Below are 26,309 nucleotides of genomic sequence, written 5' to 3' on the forward strand. Positions count from 1 at the left end.
TGGATCGTTTCATATTGTCCTGGAGGTCTCTGAGATTGTCCTCATTTCTTTTAATTCGTTTTCTTGTTTCCTCTCTGATTCATTTATTTCTACCATTCTATCTTCTATTTCACTAATCCTATCTTCTGCCTCTGTTATTCTACTAATTGTTGCCTCCAGAGTGTTTCTGATCTCATTTATTGCATTATTCATTATATTTTGACTCTTTTTTATTTCCTCTAGGTCCTTGTTAAACCTTGCTTGCATCTTCTCAATCTTTGTCTCTAGCCTATTTATCTGTGATTCCATTTTGATTTCAAGATTTTGGATCATTTTCACTATCAATATTCGGAATTCCTTCTTCGGTAGATTCCCTACTTCTTCCTCTTTGGTTTGGTGGGCAACTCTCCTGTTCCTTTACCTGCTGTGTATTCCTCTGTCTCTTCATCTTGGTTATATTGCTGCGTTTGGGGTGGCCTTTTTATATTCTGGTAATTTGTGGAGTTCTCTTTATTATGGAGCTTCCTCACTTTGGGTGGGGTTCTATCAGTGGCTTGTCAAGGTTTCCTGGTTAGGGAGGCTTGTGTTGGAGTTTTGGTGGGTGGAGCTGGGTTTCTTCTCTCTGCAGTGCAGTGGAGGAACCCATAATGGGTTACGAGACATCAAAGGTTTTGGGATAATTTTGAGCTGCCTGTGTATTGAAGCTCAGGGGAGTGTTCCTGTGTTGCTGGAGAATTTGCGTGGTATGTCTTGTTTTGGAACTTGTTGGCCCTTGGGTGGAGCTTGGTTTCAGTGTAGGTATGAAGGCATTAGATGGGCTCCTATTGCTTAATGTTCCTTGAGTTCAAGAGTTCTCTAATGTTTTCAGGCTTTGGATTTAAGCCTCCTGCTTCTGGTTTTCAGTTTTATTTTTAAGTAGCCTCTAGACTTCTCCATCTATACAGCACTGATGATAAAACATCTAGGTTAAAGATGAAAAGTTTCTCCACATTGAGGGACACTCAGAGAGGTTCTCTGGGTTATAAGGAGAAGAGAAGATGGAGGAGGTAGTTAGAGGTAACTGGAATGAGATGCGGTGAGATCAAAAGAGGAGAGAGCAAGCTAGCCAGTAGTCACTTCCTTATGTGTGCTCTATAGTCTGGACCGCTCAGAGGTATTTACAGAGTTATACGGGGAAGAGGAGAGGGAGGAAGTAGACAGAGGTGACCAGGAGGATCAGAGAGAGGAATGAGTAGGAGAGAGACAAATCCTGCCAGTAACCTGTTCCTTAGGTGTTCCCCACCGTCTGGAACACTCAGAGATTCACAGAGTTGGATAGAGGAGAGATGGGGGAGAAAAGAGACAGAGGCCACCTGGTGGAGAAAAAGGAGAGTCCAGAGGAGGAGAGAGTGGTCAAGCCAGTAATCTCGCTCTCAGGTAAACTGGGGTAGTGAAGTTTGGGTTTTTAAATGTACAAAATTGGCAATAAACACCTAAGAGCAAAGATTAAAAATCTGTTTTTGAAGACAATGGTCTGCTTTTCTGGTTGCTTGATGTCCTCTGCCAGCCTACAGAAGTTGTTTTGTGAAGTTTGCTCAGCGTTGAACTGTTCTTTTGAGGAATTTGTGAGGGAGAAAGTGGTCTTCCCGTCCTATTCCTCCGCCGTCTTTCCCTCTGTCTCTACTTTATTTTCCATGGCTAAATCCATTCTGAATTCTCATCTCTCCTGCCATACCTGTGACTCTGTATATTTTATATTGACATAGAATTTCAGAACTTGAAAGGTTCTTTTAAACCAAATTAGGGGTGAGGGTGGAAGTTCAAGCTACTTCTCTTACTATGCAGGGTAGAAAATGGAGAGTATATATGACTCACTCAGTTTGTTTAATTTTTTCCTTTGCTGTAAGAACTTCTCACATTTCTGTCAGCTAGATACAAGTGGTATATTCATTCATATTTTTCTAAATAATAAGAAAAAACTCAAATATTACTTAATAAAAAATTTTTTCTAAGAAAATCTAGGGAATCAATATGACTTTAGAAGAGATGTGACTCCCTGAGTCTATCCTTGCATGGGGTCAGTGCTCAAGCAGAATGAAGGCTTTATTTTGCACTATTTTTTTTTTAAAAGATCTTTAACTCCTTCTTCCTGTTTTTTTTTTTTTTTTCTTTCTCTCCTATACCAACTAGGAGTTGTATATTCTACCCTCATAAATAGCTCATGGACACGTTTCCTTTTTATCACCACCACTAATTAAAAAAGGCATCTTCTTTCTTGCCTGTACCACTGCAGTAGGCTTGACTTTTCTGCCTCCATTTTTGCAAGTCAGAGTTACAAGACTAGGTTTTTCTACTCATTTGCTTAACAGTCTCTCAATTTACTACAGGATAAAGGTCAGGATTCCTAGCATCTTTAATAAAGTTTTTCATAATCTGACTTATGTATGTGTGCATGTATGGTTAGTTGCTCAGTCATGTTCGACTCTTTGCAACCCCTTGGACTGTAGCCCTCCGGGCTTCTCTGACCATGGGGATTCTCCAGGCAATAATACTGGAGTGAGTTGCATGCCCTCCTCCAGGTGATCTTCCCAACCCAGGGATCGAACCCAGGTCTCCCGCCTTGCAGGCAGATTCTTTGCCACCTGAGCCACCAGGGAAGCCCATGAATACTGGAGTGGGTAGCCTATTCCTTCTCCAGGGGATCTTCCCAACCCAGCAATCAACCCGGGGCCTCCTGCATTGCAAGTGGATTCTTTACCACCTCAGCCTTATCTTACGCTTCTCTTTAGAATTTCTCCTGATTCTCCACTGTGTAAGAAAGAGTCAAATCTGCTGATTAGCATGTTCTTCCAAGCCATTCCCTGTCAAGCTGCTGTTTTCCTTTCTAGCCTTATTTTACTACTTCCTGTTTTATACTTTAAACTCAAGTAGTTAAGAACTACTGTGGTCCCCTGAATGCACTGCTCCTGAGTTTTAGCAGGTGTTCTTCCCATGGCAAATCCACTAGGAATGCTTTGGCTATGTTCTCAGAAAAGTCACTGAGGGTGGCTTAAGCAGCATCAACATAAGGCATTTTATTTTCTCATGTAACAGACCTGGAGATAGGTGTTTCCAGCTCTAGTTCGGAGACTCAGAGGAGTTTCTGAACAAGGAGACTGGACTGACATTTCTGTAATTTCCCGACTTTCTCCTCAAGATCACAAGATAGCTGTGGCATTTCAGGCATTAAATCAACATGCCAGCATTATAAGCAGGAAAAAATGGTCAGGAAACTTGGCTTTCTCCTCATGATTTTATTCTATTTTATGTTGGGGGAAAAAGCCAAGATCATAGGTAAAATTTAGTGTCTTTCCAAGAGCAGCTTGAAAAGGATGTAGCAAAGGTGAATGGATTCACATCCATCAGAATTTATCTTTTGAGACTAGATACACTGTTATGCCCTAAAAAGACAAGGCCATATTAGCTTTAAAACTGTGGAAACTGGCCCCTGTCTAGGCAGCTAACAATGTCTACTACACTTAGCATAGAATGCCATTTCTTCTTGTTTGCTCCATTTTTTTTTAACATAAATACTCAACTTATAGCCCTTTTCTTCTGAGAATCTTTTTTTTCCTTAATTTTTATTGGAGTATAGTTAATTTACAGTGTTGTGTTAGTTTCAGAAAACATAGCAAAGTGAATCAGCTATGCGTATACATATATGCACTTTTTTTTTCAGATTCTTTTCCCATTTAGCCCACTATGCAGTATTGAGTAGTATTTCCTATGCTATACAACAGGTTCTTATTAGTTACTTATTTTACATATAGTTATGTCTGATTCTGCCTTCTGGGTTGGCAGGCTTGCCTATGTGCATTATTTTATCATAGAATTTATGCTGCTGCTGCTGCTGCTGCGTCGCTTCAGTCGTGTCCGACTCTGTACAACCCCATAGACAGCAGCCCACCAGGCTCCCCCGTTCCTGGGATTCTCCAGGCAAGAACACTGGAGTGGGTTGCCATTTCCTTCTCCAATGCATGAAAGTGAAAAGTGAAAGTGAATAGGAGGAAAGAAGCAGACAATCTCTTCACTTGGTGGTGAGTTCCTTGATAAAAAAAATTATGCCTTTTTTTCCTCTGTGTCCCCTCAGTGCTTGTACAGGGTAGATGATGTAAAGTGCTTGTCAGGTTTGATGACTGACCATGAAAGAGGAAGCTAAGCCAAGCCTTTTTTCTGAAACCTTTTCCAGAGGAGAAACCTTTTCCGGATGAGAAACCTTTTGGGGAAATCAAAGCAAGTCTACAATCCTCTATTCAAGTTTTCATGTTCTACTCTACTAAACTCATCATTTTTACTCAGTCTTTTCCTACAGAGCACCCTTTCCTCTGAACTTTTAGATAGCTCAGAATTAGTACAACAAAGTTGATTAATCAATTTTATGCTGGCTAATATTATTTACAGTAAGTACATGCCTTTTTTCTCTCTATTTTTTCATGTAACACACACATTTTAATTGAAGTATAGTTGATTTACAGTGCTATGGTTTCAAGTATACTACATAATTATTTGATATTTTTATTCTGTCTTTTTTTTATTTTCCCTTCTACATTTTTTTAAGGTAATTTAAAATAGCATCTAACACAACCCATAGTATTCAGTCAGTAAGAGCCTGACATATTCTTGAAGGAGTCATCTTCTTGGACATTAGTTATGTATTCCAAAGCTCTAGAACTGGGCATGTAGGTGGGATTAGTACTTGCTTTGTTTCCACTAGCCACTGAAGATCATTGATTGATAGAGATGGTAAGGTTTTGCTAAATGATGGATGGAATCAATATCTCATTTACATTATTTTCAGGTCTGTTTACCTAAAACAACTAGACCTCCAGATATTTCTCTGCCAAGGTGGGTTTAATCAAGATCAGCAGAGAACTGCAATTTTGTGTTTCAACCATGAAGAGCCACATGCAATTCTCCACACAGCAAGGGAAAGGGAGTGCTTTTATGGAGAGGAAAAGGAAGTTGGGGGTTGGGAGGGGAAGACCTATAGTAAACAAGACTCTGTGGCTTTTCATTGGCTGAATCCTGGCCAAGAAAGGAGTCTTCCTCCAGCTGGACTCTGGGTATGAGAGCTCCCCTTTCTGGTCTCCCAATTTTACTTAATTGAAGTTTCTTGTTTATTAATTTTTTGCATTTCCCAATTTAGATCAAGATCTTTCTCTGAAAGTACCACTGATCAAGAGTCAGGTTTTCTAGTTTCAGCAGCCACTTGTTCTTCAGTGCCAAGAAGAACCTTTCCTGGGTGTAATGTCTCACATTGGAGGGCAGGTGTATAGATTGGAAACCAGTTGAGGTCCCATGCAAGTAACAAGGAGGGACAACTATCTAGCATTTTCATCTAAAATCCATATGTTATCGAGATCATAGAAAGCATTATGTCATCACCAAAAGTTGACAAACTTCCAGGGACTTCCCTCATGATCCAGTTAAGACTCTGCCCTTCCACTGCCATGGGCAATGAATTTGATCTCTGGTAGGAGAACTAAGATCCCACATAGAGCACAGCACAGCCAAACAAAGCAAAAACATAGAAAGAGAGTTCCTTAGATTGCAAGGAGATCCACCTGGTCAATCCTAAAGAAAATCAGTCCTGAATATTCATTGGAAGGACTGATACTGAAGCTGAAACTCCAATACTTTGGCCATCTGATGTGAAGAACTGACTCATTGGAAAAGACCCTAATGCTGGGAAAGATTGAAGGCAGGAGGAGAAGGGCATGACAGAGGTTAAGATGGTTGGATGGCCTAGTCGATGGACATGAGTTTCAGTAAGCTCCGGGAGTTGGTGATGGGCAGGGAAGACTGGAGTGCGGCAGTCCAGGGGGTCGCAGAGAGTCGGACACAACTGAGTGACTGAACTGACTGAAAAAAAGTTAGCAAATTTCCAATAGGTCTAGTCTGAATATCTTGGGAAAGCTGTCTCATCAGATATCATCTGCTTCAGTTCTGGGAAATTTTTACTTTCAGGTCACTAGATGATATGCAGGTCTAGTCAGGGTTTGATACTTTCTTTATATGTGTCATGAAAATTAAGAGTCTCTTCCTTGGAGTTTGGTGCACAAGGGCCTTCCTGTGAGGCTGAAGAGAGCTTTTTTCTGGAAGGGTCTTTTTCAATAGATGAAATCTCCAGGTTGGAGAATGTGAATCATAAAATCCTTGTGTTCTAAGAGGACACTGTGAAAAGATTACTCTACCAAAATATGATTATTATTAATAGAAGCAATTTGTGTGCGTTAGTTGCTCAGTCGCATCTGACTCTTTGTGACCCTATGGACTCTAGCCTGCCAGGCTCCTCTGTCCATGGGATTCTCCAGGCAAGAATATTGGAGTGGGTTGACAGTTCTTTCTCCAGGGGACAGTCCCAACCCAGGGATTGAGATGTCTCTTTCTTAAGTGGCAGGAGGAAACAAACTACCAGTGTCACTCTTTTCCCCTTCTCTATACAAAATTAAAAGGAGGTTTCTCTTCAAATTCTGTGTTGCCATGATGACACCTGGTTCCACCTGAGCTTTTATCGAACTTTGAGCTAACCAATGAGATTTTCTTATGGAAATGTTTTTCTTAAACTATGTTAACGAACTATGTATTTACCCTAGACTCTGTCTTTCTCCAAGTTGATTCCGCTTAAGACTCAGAACCAATAGGGGCTCAACAAACCAGTATGTTTTACCCATACATTGTTCTCCTAATCTATGTTAATGAAACTATATATTTACTTGGAAATCTGCCTTTCTTCAAGATTCATGTCAATCATTTTATGGCCCAGGATAGCTCACCTTGTGCCAATGTTGTCTCAGAATGCATGTTGTGGGTGAGGGCCTGGTACCAGTCTTTGAGTTTTGAGAATTCCCTTTCTCTAATTAGCAGCCTGCTAGTAGCTATATAACATCTGGCTAAAGACTTGCAGGGGGGCACTCTTTCTGCCTGATTTTGAAGTCTATGTCAGAAGCTTTCTCTATCTCTTTTATGCTTTAATAAAACTTTTTTACACAAAAGCTCTGAGCGATTAAGCCTTGTCACTGGCCCTGGACGGAATTCCTCTCTCCCGGAGGCCAAGGGTCCCGGCATCTTTTATGGTTCCACAACAACCTTTCAGGGTTGAACTCAGGTCTCCTACATTGGAGTCATATTCTTTGCTCTCTGAGCCACCAGGAAAGCCCAGAAGCAATTAGGCCTTTGCAATATTGGAATATCTCTTCTTTATTGGCTGTGGGTCAAAAGAAGCAGAAGGCAAATTCATTAAGTGTTCTTTGACTAGAGTAAGAGTTTATGGGCTCCAAAAGGTATGTATCTGAGATTTAGAAGGACAAATGACCACGTTTTTGGTCAAAGTACTTACAGGGTTTTCACTAGTTTTGCTGCTTGACTCTTAACAATGCCACTAGTGTGTTCAACTAAGTCAAAGGATTGAGGGCAGAAAGTACAATAAAATGTATAAAACCAGCCAAACTGTACAGACTTACCAAAGCACCTGGCCAGTAAAATAGGTTCCTTGATCACTATGAAGTTCAAGTGGGGATAAGGTAAGGATAATCTTTTCTGGAAGGATGTTAGCCACAGAAGAGGCAGTAGCCCATCTGTAAGGGAAGGCCACAGTCCAGTGTGAAAATATACAGACAATGACTAAAACATACTTATATCCATGAGATGCAAAAAGTTATATGAAAGCCATTTGCCAGACTTTGAATTGTCCATTAGGTAGTTAATAATGCCTGGGAGCAGTATGACTAGGTTTCCATAGGTTGTGTTTTGGACAGGTGGGACAAGCGTGGTATGTATTTTTTTGTGGCTTAGTTATTATTTTCCCACAAATATTGACTCATGAGTGCTGTCATTTTGTCAGCAGATCAACAGTTTAATGCATTTACAGTGGTGAGGAGTGGGGATTTTAGAGTCTCTGGTAGGATGGGTTGTCATTTGGTCTAAATCAGAGCTTTCTCTTTTTATCAAACCAACAATTGTTGAATTTCCAATCTTGTTTTTCCTCTTCTGAGGTCAATTGTTGGGCTTCTCTAACAAGTTTTCTGAAGTTATCATTTAGGGAAATAAAACTTTGGACCATAACAAAGTTTTAGCTACTGCTGGTTGCTTTAAGACTGGTTTTTGTGTATGTATGTGTGTGTATGTAAATATCACAAGGTGATTTCCTTAGCTTTCAGAGAGTAAGATTTAGAATGTTCACAGAATCTTAATAATAGCTAAGGCAGCAGACAAAAATTCCTAAACAATGAAGCCATTTAAATTTTTGTTGTGGTTGGAAGTATGGAAGCCAGGTCTTCTAAAATATTCCAAAATCATGAGCTTCTCCAAAAGCACATCTGCTATCAGTATAAATGTTGCCAGTTTTGCCATTGGCTAAAGTACAAACCCACTAATAGTGTATAATTCAGCCTGTTGGGCTAAAGTAGCCATATGTAAAGATGCTGCCTTAACATCAGAAGGAGTTGAAGTAGCTTAGCACAGCACTTTTTATATGAGAACCACGAGAGTGAACCATGAGAGGTCAGTATTACTCAGAGGATTTGCCTGTAGACCATCAGGACCAGTCAGGAGGTGATCTCTCCATGTTAAGCTGTCAAAAGGGACTTCTTCAGTGATGGAGAGGTGAAGAACAGCAGGGTTGAGCTTAATACAATGTGGAAGAGTTATGTGAGGAACAATTAACAGAAACAGTTCACGGGGGTGAGGTGGCTGACTGAGAAATGTTGAGAGTGATGAAAATTCAGGAAAGCTTCTAATGCATAAAGTATAAAAACAGTTAAAGGGGATTCCATGACAATTTTCTCAGTGGTCTTAACTGAAAGAGCAGAGGCCTAATGAAAGAGCAGCTCTGTCCACCAACAGAAAATTGGATTAAAGATTTACTGAGCATGGCCCCACCCAGTTTCCCTCTCAATCAGTCTGTCCCATCAGGAAGCTTCCATAAGCCTCTTATTCTTCTCTATCAGAGGGCAGACAGACTGAAAACCACAATCACAGAAAACTAACCAATCTGATCACATGGACCACAGCCTTGTCTAACTCAGTGAAACTATGAACCATGCCATATAGGACCACCCAAGATGGATGCGTTGTGGTGAAGAATTCTGACAAAATGTAGTCCACTGGAGAAGGAAACTGCAAACCACTTCAGTATTCTTGCCTTGAGAATCCCATAAACAAATGAAAAGGCAAAATGATAGGAGGACACTGAAAGATGAACTCCCCAGGTCAGTACGTGCCCAATATGCTAGTGGAGATCAGTGGAGAAATAGCTCCAGAAAGAATGAAGAGACAGAGCCAAAGCAAAACCAACACTGAGTTGTGGATATGACTGGTAATGGAAATAAAGTCCGATGCTGTAACGCACAATATTGCATAGGAACCTGGAATGTTAGGTTCATGAATCAAGGCATACTGGAAGTGGTCAAACAGGAGATGGCAAGAGTAAACGTTGACATTTTAGGAATCAGCGAACTAAAATGGACTGGAATGGGTGTATTTACTCAATGACCATTATATCTACTACTGTGGGCAAGAATCCCTTAGAAGAAATGGAGTAGCCATCATAGTCAACAAAAGAGTGTGAAATGCAGTACTTGATGCAATCTCAAAAATGACAGAGTTTCCAAGGCAAACCATTCAATATCACAGTAATCCATGTCTATGCACAAACCAGTAAGCTGAAGAAGCTGAAGTTGAGCGGTTCTATGAAGACCTACAAGACCTTCTAGAACTAACACCCCCAAAACATGTTTTTTTCATTATAGGGGACTGGAATGCAAAAGTAGGAAATCAAGAAATACCTGGAGTAACATGCAAATTTGGCCTTGGAATACAGAATGAAGCAGGGTAAAGGCTAATAGAGTTTTGCCAAGAGAATGCACTGGTCATAGCAAACATCCTTTTTCAACAACACAAGAGAAAACTCTGCACATGGACATCACCAGATGGTCAACACCAAAATCAGATTGATTCCATTCTTTGCAGACAAAGATGGAGAAGCTCTATACAGTCAACAAAAACAAGACCAGGAGCTGACTGTGGCACAGATCATGAACCCCTTATTGCCAAATTCAGACTTAAATTGAAGAAAGTAGGAAAAACCACTAGACCATTCAGGTATGACCTAAATCAAGTCCCTTAGGATTATACAGTGGAAGTGAGAAATAGATTCAAGGGATTAGATCTGATAGACAGAATGCTTGATGAACTATGGACAGAGGTTCATGACATTGTACAGGAAGCAGTGATCAAGACCATCCCCAAGGAAAAGAAAGGCAAAAAGGCAAAATGGTTGTCTGAGGAGACCTTACAAATAGCTATGAAAAGAAGAGAAGTGAAAAGCAAAGGAGAAAAGGAAAGACATACCCATTTGAATGCAGAGTTCCAAAAGAATAGCAAGGAGAGATAAGAAAGCCTTTCTCAATGGTCAGTGCAATGAAATAGAGGAAAACAATAGAAAGGGAAAGACTAGAGACCTCTTCATGAAAATTAGAGATACCAAGGGAACATTTCATGCAAAGATGGGCAAAATAAAGGACAGAAATGGTTTGGACCCAACAGAAGCAGAAGATACTAAGAAGAGTTGGCAAGAATACACAGAAGAACTATCCAAAAAAGATCTTCACAACCCAGATAATCACAATGGTATTATCACTCACCTAGAGCCAGACATTCTGGAATGTGAAGTCAAGTAGGTCTTAAGAAGCATCACTACAAACAAACCTAGTGGAAGTGATGGAATTCCAGTGGAGCTATTTCAAATCCTGAAAGATGATGCTGTGAAAGTGCTGCACTCAATATGCCAGCAAATTTAGAAAACTCAGCAGTGGCCACAGGACTGGAAAAGGTCAGTTTTCATTCCAGTCCCAAAGAAAGGCAATGCTAAAGAATGTTCAAACTACTGCACAATTACACTCATCTCACATGCCAGAAAAGTAATGCTCAAAATTCTCAAGGCCAGGCTTCAACAGTACATGAACTGTAAACTTCCAGATGTTCAAGCTGGATTTAGAAAAGGCTGAAGAACCAGAGATCAAATTGCCTCCATCTGTTGGATCATCGAAAAAGCAAGAGAGTTCCAGGAAAACATCTATTTCTGCTTTATTGACTATGCCAAAGCCTTTGACAGTGTGGGTCACAACAAACTCTGAAAAATTATTCAAAAGATGGGAATACCAGACCACCTGACCTGCCTCCTGAGAAATCTATATGCAGGTCAAGAAGCAACAGTTAGAAGTAGATATGGAAAAACAGACTGGTTCCAAATCAGGAAAGGAGTACATCAAGACTGTATATTGTCACCCTGCTTATTTAACTTATACACAGAGTGCATCATGAGAAATGTTGGACTGGATGAAACACAAGCTGGAATCAAGATTTCCAGGAGAAATATCAATATGTGGATAACACCACCCTTATGGCAGAAAGCAAAGAAGAGCTAAAGTCTCTTGATGAAAGTGAAAAGGAGAGTGAAAAAGTTGGCTTAAAACTCAACATTCAGAAAACTAAGATCATGGCATCTGATCCCATCACTTCATGGCAAATAGATGGGGAAACAATGGAAACAGTGGCAGACTTTATTTTGGGGGGCTCCAAAATCACTGCAGATGGTGACTACAGCTATGAAATTAAAAGAACTTGCTTGCTCCTTGGGAGAAAAGTTATGACCAACCTAGACAGCATATTAAAAAACAGAGACATTACTTTGCCAACAAAGGTCTGTCTAGTCAGAGCTATGGTTTTTCCAGTAGTGATGTATGTATGTTAGAGTTGTACTATAAAGAAGGCCAAGTTCTGAAGAATTGATGCTTTTGATAACAGTGTTGGAGAAGACTCTTGAGAGTCCCTTGGACAGTAGAGAGATCCAACCAGTCCATCCTAAAGGAAATCAGTCCTGAATATTCATTGGAAGGACCAATGCTGAAGCTGAAACTCCAATACTTTGGCCACCTATGTGAAGAACTGACTCATTTGAAAAGACCCTGGTGCTGGAAAGGATTGAAAGCGGGAGGAGAAGGTGATGACAGAGAATGAGATGGTTGGCGCCATCATGGACTCAATCGATGTGAGTTTGTGTAAACTCCAGGAGTTGGTGATTAATGGACAGGGAAGCCTGGAGTGCTGCAGTTCATGGGGTCGCAGAGAGTCAGGCATGACTGAGTGACTGAACTGCACTGAATCACTCTAAGGCAAGGCTGGTGTCCCTCTGTCACAGGATCCAGCTGCTGGCTAGAATATCCTATGGGTCAGTGGTGGTCCTTGTGTTTTGGGGTGAGTACCCCAAGGGTACCTCCTTCCTTTTCAAAAAAGGTAAAAGGGAATCTGATCATTGGAATGCCCCAGGGAGGTGAGTTCATCAAGCTCTCTTTTAAGGCCTTAGAAGCTATGTCCTCTGGTTTTTCCTCTTAAATTGTACTGGGGTTGTTATTCTTGAATAAAACACAAAGAGATTTGGCCATAAGAGAGAAATTTGGAATCTAATTTGAACATAACCAACTATCGCAAGAAAATGTCACAGATGCTGTTTAGTTTTGGGTTTGGGGAAACTCTGGACACTATAAAGTCTATCTGGATCTAGGTGTAGTCCCTGTTCTGTATCAGATGCCCTAAATATCAACCTGGGTTTGGACAAACTGCAATTTTCCTTGGAAATTTTGGTGGCTTTATGTCCCTTTGAAGCTAATACTTTAGCAAGTGTATGCTGTCTTTCTCTGAGGAGGCTTGAGAAGAAGAGCAAAGAAGCAAATCATCCACACATTCTGTCATTCAGATCAGTCTTCAGAAATTGAGAAATAAGGACTCTTAGTGAAACCTGAGGCATTAGTGTCCAGGTGAATTCTTTTTCTTTCCAAATAAAGGCAACATTTAATGGCTGGCTTCATCAACTGGAGTACTAGAGAATGCACTGCATAAATCAACTATGGTAAAGAGTTTACTTCTAGTGACAGTGGATATTAGTAACATATAAGAGTTAGGAACAACAAGGCATCGAGGGATGTGTTGTTTATTACCTGGAGATTCTGGGTGAACATCCATCCTGGGTCCTAGGTTTTCTCACAGGTCAAGTAGAAATATTAGAAAGATTAGTACAGGGGATAGTGAGGTCTTAAGACTTGTCTACCATTAAGGGCTTCTTTACTTAAAAGGTATTAATTAATTGCAGAAAGAGGTTTTGAGAGACCTATCTGAGTCATGATGGGAGGTGTGCTGTAAATTTTGCCAGGGTCAGTTACAGATTTTTGTCCATAGGAAAGTGGTAGCTAATTCAACAGAACAAATAATCAGTGTTTTGAGGATCAGCTCTAGGACTCAGAGCTGAAGCAATGAAAAGATGTCAAAGGGTCATTTAATTTATGTGATTGGTTACTTTCATGACTACTGTCAAATGCTAGAATTATTTTCCCTTTTTGGGATAAAGAAATTCTGGCATGATGCTTATCTAAGAAGTCTCAACCTGATAAATGGATAAGGGCAGAGGAGCTAAGGAGAAAATGGTGTGTATCTCTCAAAGGGCCTAAACAAAAGGGAATAGGTTCAGAGACAGGAAGCTCTTTGGGGTTCACTAGAGATCCCATATTTGAATTGTTTTAGTACTCCGAGGCAGGGGCTGCTTTATAGTAGTGGTGCTGAGCACCAAGATTGTGGTTCTGGTGTTACTTAGAACAGGAAGAGACCCATCCCCAATCTGAGGAAATGTTTCTCCCATTCTATTAAGAGGGAAGGTGGGAAAGAGCTCCTGTAGTCCCCTCCAAACCCTATTATTGAGAACTGGGAGAACATTCGAAAGACTGGCCAGAGGGCATATGGTGTTTAAAACTAGGTGGGTTTTGGTTTTCATTTAGGGACTGTCATTTGCTGGAGTTTAAGAATTTAGGTGGTCTTTCATTTTGGTGACTCATTTAGAGTGTGAGAGAGTTTGCCAGATTATCTAAACTCTGGAGTGGAAAATTCTAGTTTCCCATTCCATCTTGGTTCTTTTTACTAGAAAGGAAATGTTCTGGTTTAGTCCATCAATAAACACAAAGTTAAAAGCTATCTGGGTGGAATCAACCTTTAAAAGATCAGAATTTTCTTTTAAAATAATCTGAAGTTGATTGTAATAGTCATGAGCAGATTCATCAGGTTTTCATGTAAAAAGTCTGAATTTTGTTCCAATCAACAGGCTTTGAAAAAGTCACCTAGCACTTGCTCAAACTTGATCATATAAGTTAGTAGGTTGGTCTCTGTGTTGTAATCTTAGGTGTTGATGGAAATAATAAATAAACTACTTGTAATAGGAATAGAAAAGAGTGTTGTTTGAGCCAAACTGAGGACTATAACACAGGAGACAATCTCTCAGATTATTCTGAGAAACTGCTTGGTTGAAAAATGGTTTTTAGCATAGCTATATACTTTATCAGAACAAAGAACATACATCAAACATGACAGGGGTATATTCCTTCAAGTTTCCAAAATAGAGAGATTTAGTAAATATAGAGTGAGACAGTAAGACCTGGTGTCTGGGAAGGGAAACATCTTCCAGGGAGTGTTAATATGGATGTCCTAAAAAGGGAGTTTTTCCCCTTACCTTCAGAACACACATTCTTTATCTTGATGGTTAAAGCAGATGTGCTGTGTGTATAACAAGCTATTTTAATTCACACAAAGTTCAGGCTGCTGTGTATAAGCCAAAATTACTTCCACATGCCTCAATGTTTGAGAATTGTCTCCATCAGAGGGAAATTTCAGGATTTTCCCATTTGGGGGTTTTCATCTAATCCTGGGCTTGTCCTTTACTGACAAGCATATGAAACTAGCAGGTGTAAGTTATAAAAATAAGATTGATAAGTTTAAATAACGATGTTAAATTTTTCACAAAATTTGTGAGGATCTTCGGTTATTTTGGGAAAATCTTTGACTATGGCTCACAGTTCAGCTTTAGTTCAGGAAATATAAATGAAGGTTCTGCATCCTCAGAAGTATTAGTTTTAAAGGGGCTAGCTTTAATAAAAGACTTCCTTCTTACGACATCCATATTAACCCACCCTGGAAGATGTTTCCCTTCCCAGACACCAGGTCCTTGAACAGCAAAGAGATCAAACCATTCAATCCTAAAGGAAATCAGTACTGAATATTCATTGGATGGACTGATGCTGAAGCTGAAACTCCAATACTTTGGCCACCAGATGTGAAGACCTGTCTCATTGGAAAAGACACTGATGCTGGGAAAGATTGAAGGCAGGAGGAGAAGGGGACGACAGAGGATGAGATGGTTGGATGGCTTCACCAACTTGATGGACATGAGTTTGAGCAAGCTCCGGGAGTTGGTGATGGACAGGAAGGCCTGGCATGTTGCAGTCCATGGGGTTGCAAACACAACTGAGTGACTGAACTGAATTGAGCTTTGATAAGTTTAGAGGGAAAAGGTGGGGAGGGATTCAGGCAAAAAGAAAATTGAGAGAATTAGTATAGAAAAATTGAGGGTATAGAGGCAATGTGGGTGGCATCGAAGGAAAGAAGGAAGGTGGTGCCTAGGGCAGAGACTGGGCATGAGGAGGTGAGGGAGGGAGACAAGATGGCATCAGAGGCAGCTTCTGTGCATGCTACATTGCTTTAGTCAAGCCTGATTCTTTGTGACCCTATGGGCTATAGCCTGCCACGCTCCTCTGTCCATGGGATTCTCCATGGGATTCTCCAGGCAAGAATACTGGAGAGGGTTGCTGTACCCTTCTCCAGGGGTTCTTACCAACTCAGGGATCGAACCTGTGTGTTTACATCTCCTGAATTGGCAAGCGGGTTCTTTACCACTAGCGCCACCTGGGAAGCCCCCATCAGAGTCAGCTCAGACAAAGAAGTCAATGAAGAACCTGAGGTTTCAGGCATCATTTTATTTTTTTAAAATAGTTCATTTGCCTTGGTTAAAGTCTCTGTGGATGAAAAATTAATCAACAGTTGGTCTTCAGGAGAAATAGAAAATTTTACTGAAGCCAACCTGAGGATTATAACCCAGGAGACAGTCTTTTTGAGGACTGTTCTTAAAAAAAAAAAAAAAAAAAGAAGTCAAAGGCCCAGTTACATACATTCTTGAAACAAAGGATCATACATCAAAATGGCACATTGATGTTTTATGTAAAATTCATCAGAGATACACAGTCCCGACAAGCACTATACAAAGCCAGCAATGGGTCACCACGATCTCTTCCAGGATTAGGAAAGGAATGTTATCTTTTAAGGAGTAACATTACTGGTATATGAAGAAGGGAAAAGGTTAATTTTTACAGTCAAGTGGGCATTCCTGCCTTGAGGCGCTCTGGTTAATGGATAATACAGATGCAGACTGCACAGAGGGAGGGCCCAGCTCTGACAGGGAGTATGTTATGCTTTAATTTTCTTGTCTGGACACAATATCTAACATTTATGCCATCATCCCAAAATACCAATCAAAATAGGCATTTCATTCAGTTCTGAAGATTTTTACGCCATTGTTTTCCAGTTTGGTTTTAACAAAATTAAATTTAGGAATTTCAAAAGTTACGCATAATGGCCACTGATATTCTGAATTGCCTTTGGTTAGGTCAGTCCACTAGCATGAGGAAAAATAAAGATTTTAAACATAAAATTGACTAGAATCTCAGTGTGTGTGTGTGTGTGTGTGGGGGGGGGGTGTGCCCTCAAGATATATAGATAACCAGGATACCATCTCTCAGAGACTTTTTCTCTAGAATAAAAGAATAATTTTCCAACAGCTTAAACAATTTATATCTTAAACAGCTCAGTTTTAACAGCTTGCAGCTCAAACTGTCTGCAGGCCTAATACCCACCAGTCCTGAGGGAACAGCTTGGTCCTGGAGGACCCAGGCCGAAGGCTTCCCCACTAGTGCCTATGAAACCGCGCCCATTCCAAAGGTACAGGCTGATGGCTCCATTTCAGTGAAGTGATTCAGTTTCAGTGAAACAACCCCTGTACCTGAAGGAACTGAGTTGACAGCTTCTCAGCCAATTTCAGTTGAAGCAGTGTGATCTCAGAATAAGCTTGAACTGCCAAAAGAGTACTTGCATACAGAACAAGGCTTTAACCAGAAAGAGTGAAACCTAAAAACAGATCCCTAATACAACCTGAAGAGCTTTAAGTACAAAGAGGGGTCAACTGAAAAAAGAGAAAGAAAACAACCTGAAAGTTGAGAATTATGTTTTATTTGGTGGACAAACTGAGGACCTTTAAGCCGAGGGGGCAGCTTCTCAGATAGTTCTGAGGGACTGCTCTCTAGAGGTAAGGGAGAAGCCAGGATATGTAAGAGTTCTTCAACAAAAACCAGGTTTTACTGATCAAAAGATTACTATTTATTAAAGAAAACCAGTCATCTCAAATTAATGAATTTGTACTTTTCTACGTATAGGAAGATACAAGAATCTGGGTTCACTGAAATCATTCCTTTGATATACACATCAGCTATCTAGGACCAGCATCCTGTTTGTTTCCATCCTGAGTTCCCTCAGGGTTCTCTGTCGGAGGAGGGGCTGTAGTGGCTAATGGCTTAATGGCCACCACATCCTTTTTCAACTGATGTGGCAGACAGCATTTTTAGTCCACAGACTACAAAGGCTTGAATCAGGAGAAAGATGTACAGGGTCAGTGAGAGAAGGAATGAGCGATAAAGGGAGCAACTGTGGATACCTCACCTCTCTGCTCATTAGCCCGGGGGTCCTTGGGGGTTTCCTCTGGTCCTTGTGGTGGTGGATTAGTCACTAAGTCGTGTTCCTGTAGACTGTAGCCTGCCAGGCTCCTCTGTCCATGGGATTTCCCACACGGCCATTTCCTTCTCCAGGGGATCTTTCTGACCCAGAGACGGAACCTAGGTCTCTTGCATTGCAGGCAGATTCTTTACCACTGAGCCACCAGGGAAGCTCTCTGGTCCTTGTATGGGCCACCAAATGTTGACCTAAAACAAATAGGGTGCCAGATGCTTTTCCAGCAAAGATGAGGTTATTCAGGATCAGCAGAAATTGCAAGCTGAGATCTAGAACCATGGTGAACCACATGCAAGTCCCTGCACAGCAAGGGAAGGATTTCCTGGAGGCGAAAAGGAAGATGGGAGAGCTTACAGTGAGCAAAGAACCCAGGACTTTTCATTGACTGAGTCCTTGCTGGAAAAAAGAGGAGCCTTTCTACCTGTTGGGCTTTGCCATTGTTGCAGAAATGAGAGCTCCTCCCACTGGTCTCCAGGCTGTATTAATATTTACTTGAGGTTTCTGTATTAATTTTTTTACAGGTTCTTGGGGGCAAGCATTGGGGTAGTCTCCATATGAAAGGAGCAGAGATTGGCTTCTCCATGGCTATTCACCTAAAAGAAGTCATAGCCACTGTGCTTATTAATGAGCCCAACTTTACTCTTGACATTCCACAGATATATCATGATCAGATAAATCAGCCCTTGCCATTCTCTCCTCCTCTACTATCCATCAGTGCCTTAGGGTTAGTAAGGTTATAGCACATATTTGAGGAAACTAGAGCTGAAGCCAGTGAGACTTCTTTTCTCCCCATTGAAAAGACCCAGGGACATTTTCTCTTCATTGTGGGAGAAGAAGATAAGAATGTCAGTAGGGAAAGCATATGCAGCGCAAGCACAGAACATCTGAAGAGACGTGGGAGGAACAACTGGACTCTGCTGTCTTACTTTGGAGTAGGCCACCTGATACAGCCTCCCCCCAGCCCCAAACCCAATGCTCTGCCTCCAGGATCTCTAATCTCCACTTCTCCATGCACCGAGGAGGAGATTCCTTTTCCCACACACAGCAGACATGAACATTCTTGGAAGGAAATCCAGAGGTTTCTCAGGAAGCACCTTTTTCTGGTTGTGACTAGTCATCTCTGAGAAGAGCAAATATTCCTAGAAATAGAGAAGGAATAGGATGCTTTACCAGACCTTCACTTGATTTTCATGGAACAGTAGAATCAGGTGCTGACAAATGGATTTCTTAAAACCCAAATTAATATGCTTTTTAACACAACATTGTAAATCAACTATACTTAAATAAAATAAAATTTAAAATATGCTTCGTTTTCTCATATTTGAAAATATACTCATGGGACTTTGCTGGTGGTCCAGTGACTAAGACTCCATGCTGCCACTGCAAGGTGCCTGCATTCATTCCCTGGTGAGGGAACTAGATCCCACATGCTGCAACTAAGAGTTTGCATGCTGCAAGTAGAAAGATCGTACATGCCACAGCAAAGACTGAAGATCCCACATGCTGCAGCTAAGTCCCAGAGCCGCCAAATAAATAAATATTTTAAAAAAGAAAGAAAAAAATATGCTCATGGTTACTTCATTGGTTTGGAAAACTAGACGTGAGTAAAAAATATATTAAGATGATATGGAAGCAGTTACGGAGGTAACATGAATCAGCCTACAATCAATAATTCAACAAAAGCTAGCTAAAGAAAATATTTTTATGTGTCTAAACATGTACAGCATTTTTCAAGAGAAGCAATCTAAGATTCACAGGATTTCAGTTTAGGAAAGTAGTTTTGATGGTTATGATGGTGAAGATTATGTGCTTCCAGATTGGGGGCCAGCAGAGAAGGGGGCAACAGAGGATGACATGATTGGGTGGCATCACTGAATCAATGAACATGAGTTTAAGCAGACTCCAGGAGATAGTGAAGGACAGGGAAGCCTGGCGTGCTGCAGTTCATGGGGTTGCAAAGAGTTGGACACGACTTTAGCAACTGAACAGCAGGACTCTTTCTAGCAAAGTACTAGATAGTAAATATTTTTGACTGTATAGTCCATAAGGTCTCTGTCACTATTATTCAATCCTGCTGTTATAGCACAAAAGCAGCTTTAGATAGGATATAATGAATGATTGTATTTGTGTCCCAATTAAATTTTATTTATGAACACCAAAATTCAGATTTCATATAATTTTTACATGATGGATAATTGAGGTGAAGATGAATCAGTAGGAAAGTATTCTGAATCATTTTGTAGGTATGATGGGGAGCCAATATAGACTAATAGAAGTAACATGAGGCCACTTCATTTTTATCTGCCTAACCTCTTTATTTTATTTACTTTTGATACCTTCTGTTTAGAGTAAAAATATTCCATTCAGTATGAGTGGGGTTGTTAGCCTCCTTCCTCTTTCACTCATAGAATTTTTCACATTTCCCAGACCTGGCCAGTCAGAGTACTTCTCCAGGAACTTTCCTGGTGGTCCTGTGGTTAAGACTCTATGCTTTTACTGCAGGAGATGTAGGTTTGATCCCTGGTGAGGAACTAAGATCTAACCCCAATTCTAACATTCAGTTCAGTTCCGTCCCTCAGTCGTGTCCGACTCTTTGTGACCCCATGAATTGCAGTACGCCAGGCCTTCCTGTCCATCACCAACTCCCGGAGTTCACTCAGACTCATGTCCGTCAAGTCAGTGATGCCATCCAGCCATCTCATCCTCTGTCGTCCCCTTCTCCTCCTGCCCCCAATCCCTCCTAGCATCAAAGTCTTTTCCAATGAGTCAACTCTTTGCATGAGGTGGCCAAAGTACTGAAGTTTTAGCTTTAGCATCATTCCTTTAAAAGAAATCCCAGGGCTGATCTCCCTCAGAATGGACTGGTTGGATCTCCTTGCAGTCCAAGGGACTCTCAAGAGTCTTCTCCAACACCACAGTTCAAAAGCATCAATTCTTCAGCACTCAGCCTTCTTCACAGACCAACTCTCACATCCATACATGACTACTGGAAAAACCATAGCCTTGACTAGACGGACCTTAGTCAGCAAAGTAATGTCTCTGGTTTTGAATATGCTATCTATGTTGGTCATAACTTTTCTTCCAAGGAATAAGCGTCTTTTAATTTCATGGCTGCAGTCACCATCTGCAGTGATTTTGGAGCCCCCCAAAATAAAGTCTGATGCTGTTTCCACTGTTTCCCCATCTATTTCCCATGAAGTGATGGGACCAGATGCCATCCATGATCTTCGTTTTCTGAATGTTGAGCTTTAAGCCAACTTTTTCACTCTCCTCTTTCACTTTCATCAAGAGGCTTTTTAGTTCCTCTTCACTTTCTGCCATAAGGGTGGTGTCATCTGCATATCTGAGGTTATTCATATTTCTCCCGGCAATCTTGATTCCAGCTTGTGTTTCTTCCAGCCCAGCGTTTCTCATGATGTACTCTGCATATAAGTTAAATAAGCAGGGTGGCAATATATAGCCTTGACATACTCCGTTTCCTATTTGGAACCAGTCTGTTGTTCCATGTCCAGTTCTATCTGTTGCTCCTGACCTGCTTACAGATTTCTCAAGAGGCAGGTCAGGTGGTCTGGTATTCCCATCTCTTTCAGAATTTTCCACAGTTTCTTGTGATCCACACAGTCAAAGGCTTTGGCATAGTCAATAAAGCAGAAGCAGATGTTTTTCTGGAACTCTCTTGCTTTTTCAGTGATCCAGCAGATGTTGGCAATTTGATCTCTGGTTCCTCTGCCTTTTCTAAAACCAGCTTGAACATCAGGAAGTTCACAGTTCACGTACTACTGAAGCCTGGCTTGGAGAATTTTGAGCATTACTTTACTAGCATGTGAGATGAGTGCAACTGTGTGGTAGCTTGAGCACTTGAGCATTCTTTGGCATTGTCTTTCTTTGGGATTGGAATGAAAACTGACCTTTTCCAGTCCTGTGGCCACTGCTGAGTTTTCCAAATTTGCTGGCATATTGAGTGTAGCACCCCACGCCCAAGGTAAGAGAAACCCAAATAAGATGATAGGTGTTGTAAGAGGGCATCAGAGGCCAGACACACTGAAACCATACTCACAGAAAACTAGTCAATCTAATCACACTAGGCCCACAGCCTTGTCTAACTCAATGAAACTAAGCCATGCCCCTGGGGCAACCCCAGATGGACGGGTCATGGTGGAGAGGTCCGACACAATGTGGTCCACTGGAGAAGGGAATGGCAAACCACTTCGGTATTCTTGCCTTGAGAACCCCATGAACAGTATGAAAATGCAAAATGATAGGATACTGAAAGAGGAACTCCCTAGGTCAGCAGGTGCCCAATATGCTACTGGAGATCAGTGGAGAAATAACTCCAGAAAGAATGAAGGGATGGAGCCAAAGCAAAAACAATACCCAGCTGTGGATGTGACTGGTGACAGAAGCAAGGTCCGATGCTATAAAGAGCAATATTGCATAGGAACCTGGAATGTTAGGTTCATGAATCAATGTAAATTGGACATAGTCAAGTAGATGATATGATTGAACACTGATATCTTAGGAATCAGTGAACTAAAATGGATGAATTTAATTCAGAAGACCATTATATCTACTTCTGTGGGCAAAAATTCCTTAGAAGAAATGTTCAGTTAAGTTCAGTTTAGTCACTCAGTTGTGTCTGACTCTTTGTGACCCCATGAACGCCAGGCTTCCCTGTCCATCACCAACTCCCAGGGCTTACTCAAATTCATGTCCATAGAGTCAGTGATGCCTTCCAACCATCTCATCTTTTGTTGTCCCCTTTTCTTCCTGCTTTAGATTATTCCTAGCATCAGCGTCTAAAATGAATTAGTTCCTCACATCAGGTGGCCTAAGTATTGGAGTTTCAGCTTCAGCATCAGTCCTTCCAATGAATATTCGTTTAGGATGGACTGGTTGGATCTCCTTGCTGTCCAAGGGACTCTCAAGAGTCTTCTCCAACACTACAGTTCAAAAGCATCAATTCTTCAGCACTCAGCTTTCTTTACAGTCCAACTCTCACATCCATACATGACTACTGGAAAAACCAAAACTTTGACTAGACAGGCCTTTGTTGGGTAGCCCTCATAGTCAACAAGAGTCCAAAATGTAGTACTTGGGTGCAACCTCAAAAACAACAGAATGATCTCAGTTTGTTTCCAGGCAAACCATTCATCATCACAGTAATACGTGTCTATGCCCCAACTGATCAGAGAAGGCAATGGCACCCCACTCCAGTACTCTTGCCTGAAAAATCCCATGGATGGAGGAGCCTGGTAGGCTGCAGTCCATGGGGTCACTGAGAATTGGACACGACTCAGTGACTTCACTTTCACTTTTCACTTTCATGCAATGGAGAAGGAAATGGCAACCCACTCCAGTGTTCTTGCCTGGAGAATCCCAGGGAAGCCTGGTGGACTGCCATCTCTGGGGTCGCACAGAGTCGGACACGACTGAAGCAACTTAGCAGCAGCAGCAGCCCCAACTGATGCCAAAGAAGCTGAACCTGAGTGGTTCAATGAAGACCTATGACACCTTGTAAAAAAGGAAAGGAAAGTAAAGTTGCTCAGTTGTGTCCAACTCTTTGTGACCCCATGGACTGTAGCCTACCAGGCTCCTCTGTCCATGGGATTTTCCAGGCAATAGTACTGGAGTGGATTGCCATTTCCTTCTCCAGCAGATCTTCCTGACCCAGGGATGGAACCCAGGTTTCCCCCATTGTAGACAGACGCTTTACCATCTGAGCCACCAGGGAAGTCACTAACATTAAAAAAAAAAAATGTCATTTTCATCGTAGGGGATTGGAATGCAAAAGTAGAAAGTCAAGGGATACCTGGAATAACAGGTAAGTTTGGCCATGCTTATAAAACGAAGCTAGGCAAAGGATAACAGAGTTTTGTCAAGAGAATGCACTGGTCATAGCAAACACCCTCTTCCAAAAACACAAGAAACAAGTCTACATTGAGACATCAGATGGTTAATACTGAAATCAGATTGATTATATCAGCTGAAGATGGAGAAACTCTATACAGTCAGCAAAAACAAGACCTGGAGCTGACTGTGGCTCAGATTATGAGCCCCTTATTGCAAAATTCAGGCTTAAATTGAAGAAAGTAGGGAAAATCACTAGGCTATTCAGTTAAGACCTAAATCAAATCCCTTATGATTATACAGTGAAGGTGATGAATAGATTCAAGGGATTAGATCTGGTAGACAGAACTACGGATGGAGGTTTATAACATTGTACAGGAGGCAATGACCAAAACCATCTCAAAGAAAAAGAAATGCAAGAGGGCAAAGTGGTTGTCTGAAGAGGCCTTACAAGTAGCTGAGGAAAGAAGAGACGTTAAAGGGAAAAATACACTCAGCTGAAGGCAGAGTTCCAGAGAATAGCAAGGAGAGATAAAAGAAGGTTTTCTTAATGAACAATGCAAAGAAATAGAGGAAAACAATAGAATGGGAAACACTAGAGATCTCTTCAAGAAAACCAGAGATATCAAGGGAATATTTCATGCAAGTATGGGCAATATAAAGGACAGAAACAGCAAAGACCTTAACAGAAGATATTAAAAAGAGGTGGCAAGAATACACAGAAGAACTAAACAAAAGGTCTTAATGATCTGGATGATAACCATGATGGTGTGGTCACTCACATAGAGCCAGACATCCTGGAGTGTGAAGTCAAGTGGCCCTTAGGAAACATCACTATGAATAAAGCTAATGGAGGTGATGGAATTCCAGTTGAGCTATTTCAAATCCTAGAAGATGATGTTGTTCAAGTGTTGCACTCATTATACCAGCAAATTTGGCAAACTCAGCAGTGGCACAGGACTGGAAAAGGTGTTTTAATTCCAGTCCCAAAGAAGGGCAATGCCAAATGAATGTTCAAACTAGCATTACACTTATTTCACATGCTAGCAAGGTTATATTCAAAATCCTTCAAGCTAGGCTTCAGCAGTACATGAACTGAGAACTTCCAAATGTACAGTCTGGGTTTAAAAAAGACAGAAGAAGCAGAGATCAAATTTCCAACATTCATTGGAACATAGAGAAAGCAAGGAAATTCCAGAAAAACATCTACTTCTGCTTCATTGATTATGCTAAAGCCCTTGACTGTGTGGATCACAACAAACTGTGGAAAATTCTTAAAGAGATGGAAGTACCAGAGCAACTTACCGGCCTCCTGAGAAATCTGTATGCAGGACAAGAGAACTGGACATGAAAGAGTTGACTGGTTCAAAATTTGTAAAGGAGTATGTCACCCTGCTTATTTAATTTATATGCAGAGTACATCATGCAAAATGCCAGACTAGATGAATTACAAGCTGGAATCAAGATTGCTGGGAGAAATATAAACAACTTAGATATGCAGATGAAACCACTCTAATGGCAGGAAGTGAAGGGGAACTAAAGAGCCTCTTGATATGCATTTGAAAGTAGAGAGTGAAAAAGCTGGCTTAAACTCAACATTCAAAAAACTAAGATCATGGCAACTGCTCCCATCACTTCAGGGCAAATAGATGGGGAAAAGTGGAAGCAGTGACAGATTTTATTTTCTTTGGCTCCGAAATCACTGGGGATGGTGACTGCAGCCATGAAATTAGAAGATGCTTGCTGCTTGGAAGGAAAGCTATGACCAACCTAGACAGCATATTAAAAAGTAGAGACATCACTTTGCTGACAAAGGTCCATATAGTCAGAGCTGATTTTTCCAGTTGTCACGTATGGATCTGAGAGTTGAACTATAAAGAAAGTTGAGCACTGAAGAATTCATGCTTTTGAACTGTGGTGTTGGAGAAGACCCCTCAGAGTCCCTTGGACTACAAAGAGATCAAAGCAGTCAATCCTAAAGGAAATCAGCCCTGAATATTCATTGGAAGGACTGATGCTGAAGCTCCAATACTTTGGCCACCTAATGCAAAGAGCTGACTCCTTAGAAAAGACCCTTTTATCGAAAAAGATCGAAGGTCAAAGTAGAAGAGGGCAGCAGAGGATGAGATGGTTAGATGGCATTACCAACCCAATGGACGTGAATCTGAGCAAACTCTGGGAGATACTGAAGGACAGGGGAGCCTGGCATGGTGCAGTCATGGGGTCACAAAGAGTTGGATTCGAATTGGTGACTGAACAACAAGAAGAACAACTGGAGCCCTGTTTCTTGTGCTTCTCTCATTTATTTATTTATTTTTGGCCATACTCTGAGGCATGTGGGATCGTCATTCCCTGACCAGGGATCAAACCAGCATACCCTACATTGGAAGGCTGAGTCTTAGCCACTGGACTACCAGGGAAGTCTCTGTGCTTCTCTTGGAGTTTGAGTGAAAACAGCACTCTATTTCTGTGTGTTTCTCCCCGGTCAGCCCCTATCCTTGGATCTAGTCCCGGGAATTAGTCACTCAGCTGAGAGCTTTGCTATCCTACCAAGGTACCTCTCATCCAGTGTAAGAGCTGTATGCCGAAACAGCCTCCTCTTGTTGCAGATCTTCCAGTTTGCTCATGACTCCCAATATTGACCCCTTCTCCTCAAGGCTTACATTTCACTTTTAATATATTTTATCGTACCATTCACATTTCACAAGTTAGAAAGCTGAAGTCTAAGGAAAGGTCAGTAATTTGTCTGAGGT

The 26,309-nt window shown here is 41.2% G+C and overlaps 1 protein-coding gene across 1 annotated transcript in view; it reads left to right on the forward strand.

The window, feature by feature from the left end:
- Positions 1 to 18,946, forward strand: part of LOC101106149 (bile acid-CoA:amino acid N-acyltransferase) — a 36,316-nt gene extending 17,370 nt beyond the window's left edge. The window contains 2 exon segments of the mRNA XM_042244823.2: positions 17,229 to 17,257; positions 18,271 to 18,946. Of these exon segments, the coding sequence (XP_042100757.1) occupies positions 17,229 to 17,257; positions 18,271 to 18,833 (592 nt within the window). The 3' untranslated portion in view covers positions 18,834 to 18,946.
- Positions 18,947 to 26,309: the final 7,363 nt, after the last annotated feature.

The sequence above is a fragment of the Ovis aries genome, chromosome 2 (genome assembly GCF_016772045.2).
Source record: "Ovis aries strain OAR_USU_Benz2616 breed Rambouillet chromosome 2, ARS-UI_Ramb_v3.0, whole genome shotgun sequence".
Taxonomy (NCBI): domain Eukaryota; kingdom Metazoa; phylum Chordata; class Mammalia; order Artiodactyla; family Bovidae; genus Ovis; species Ovis aries.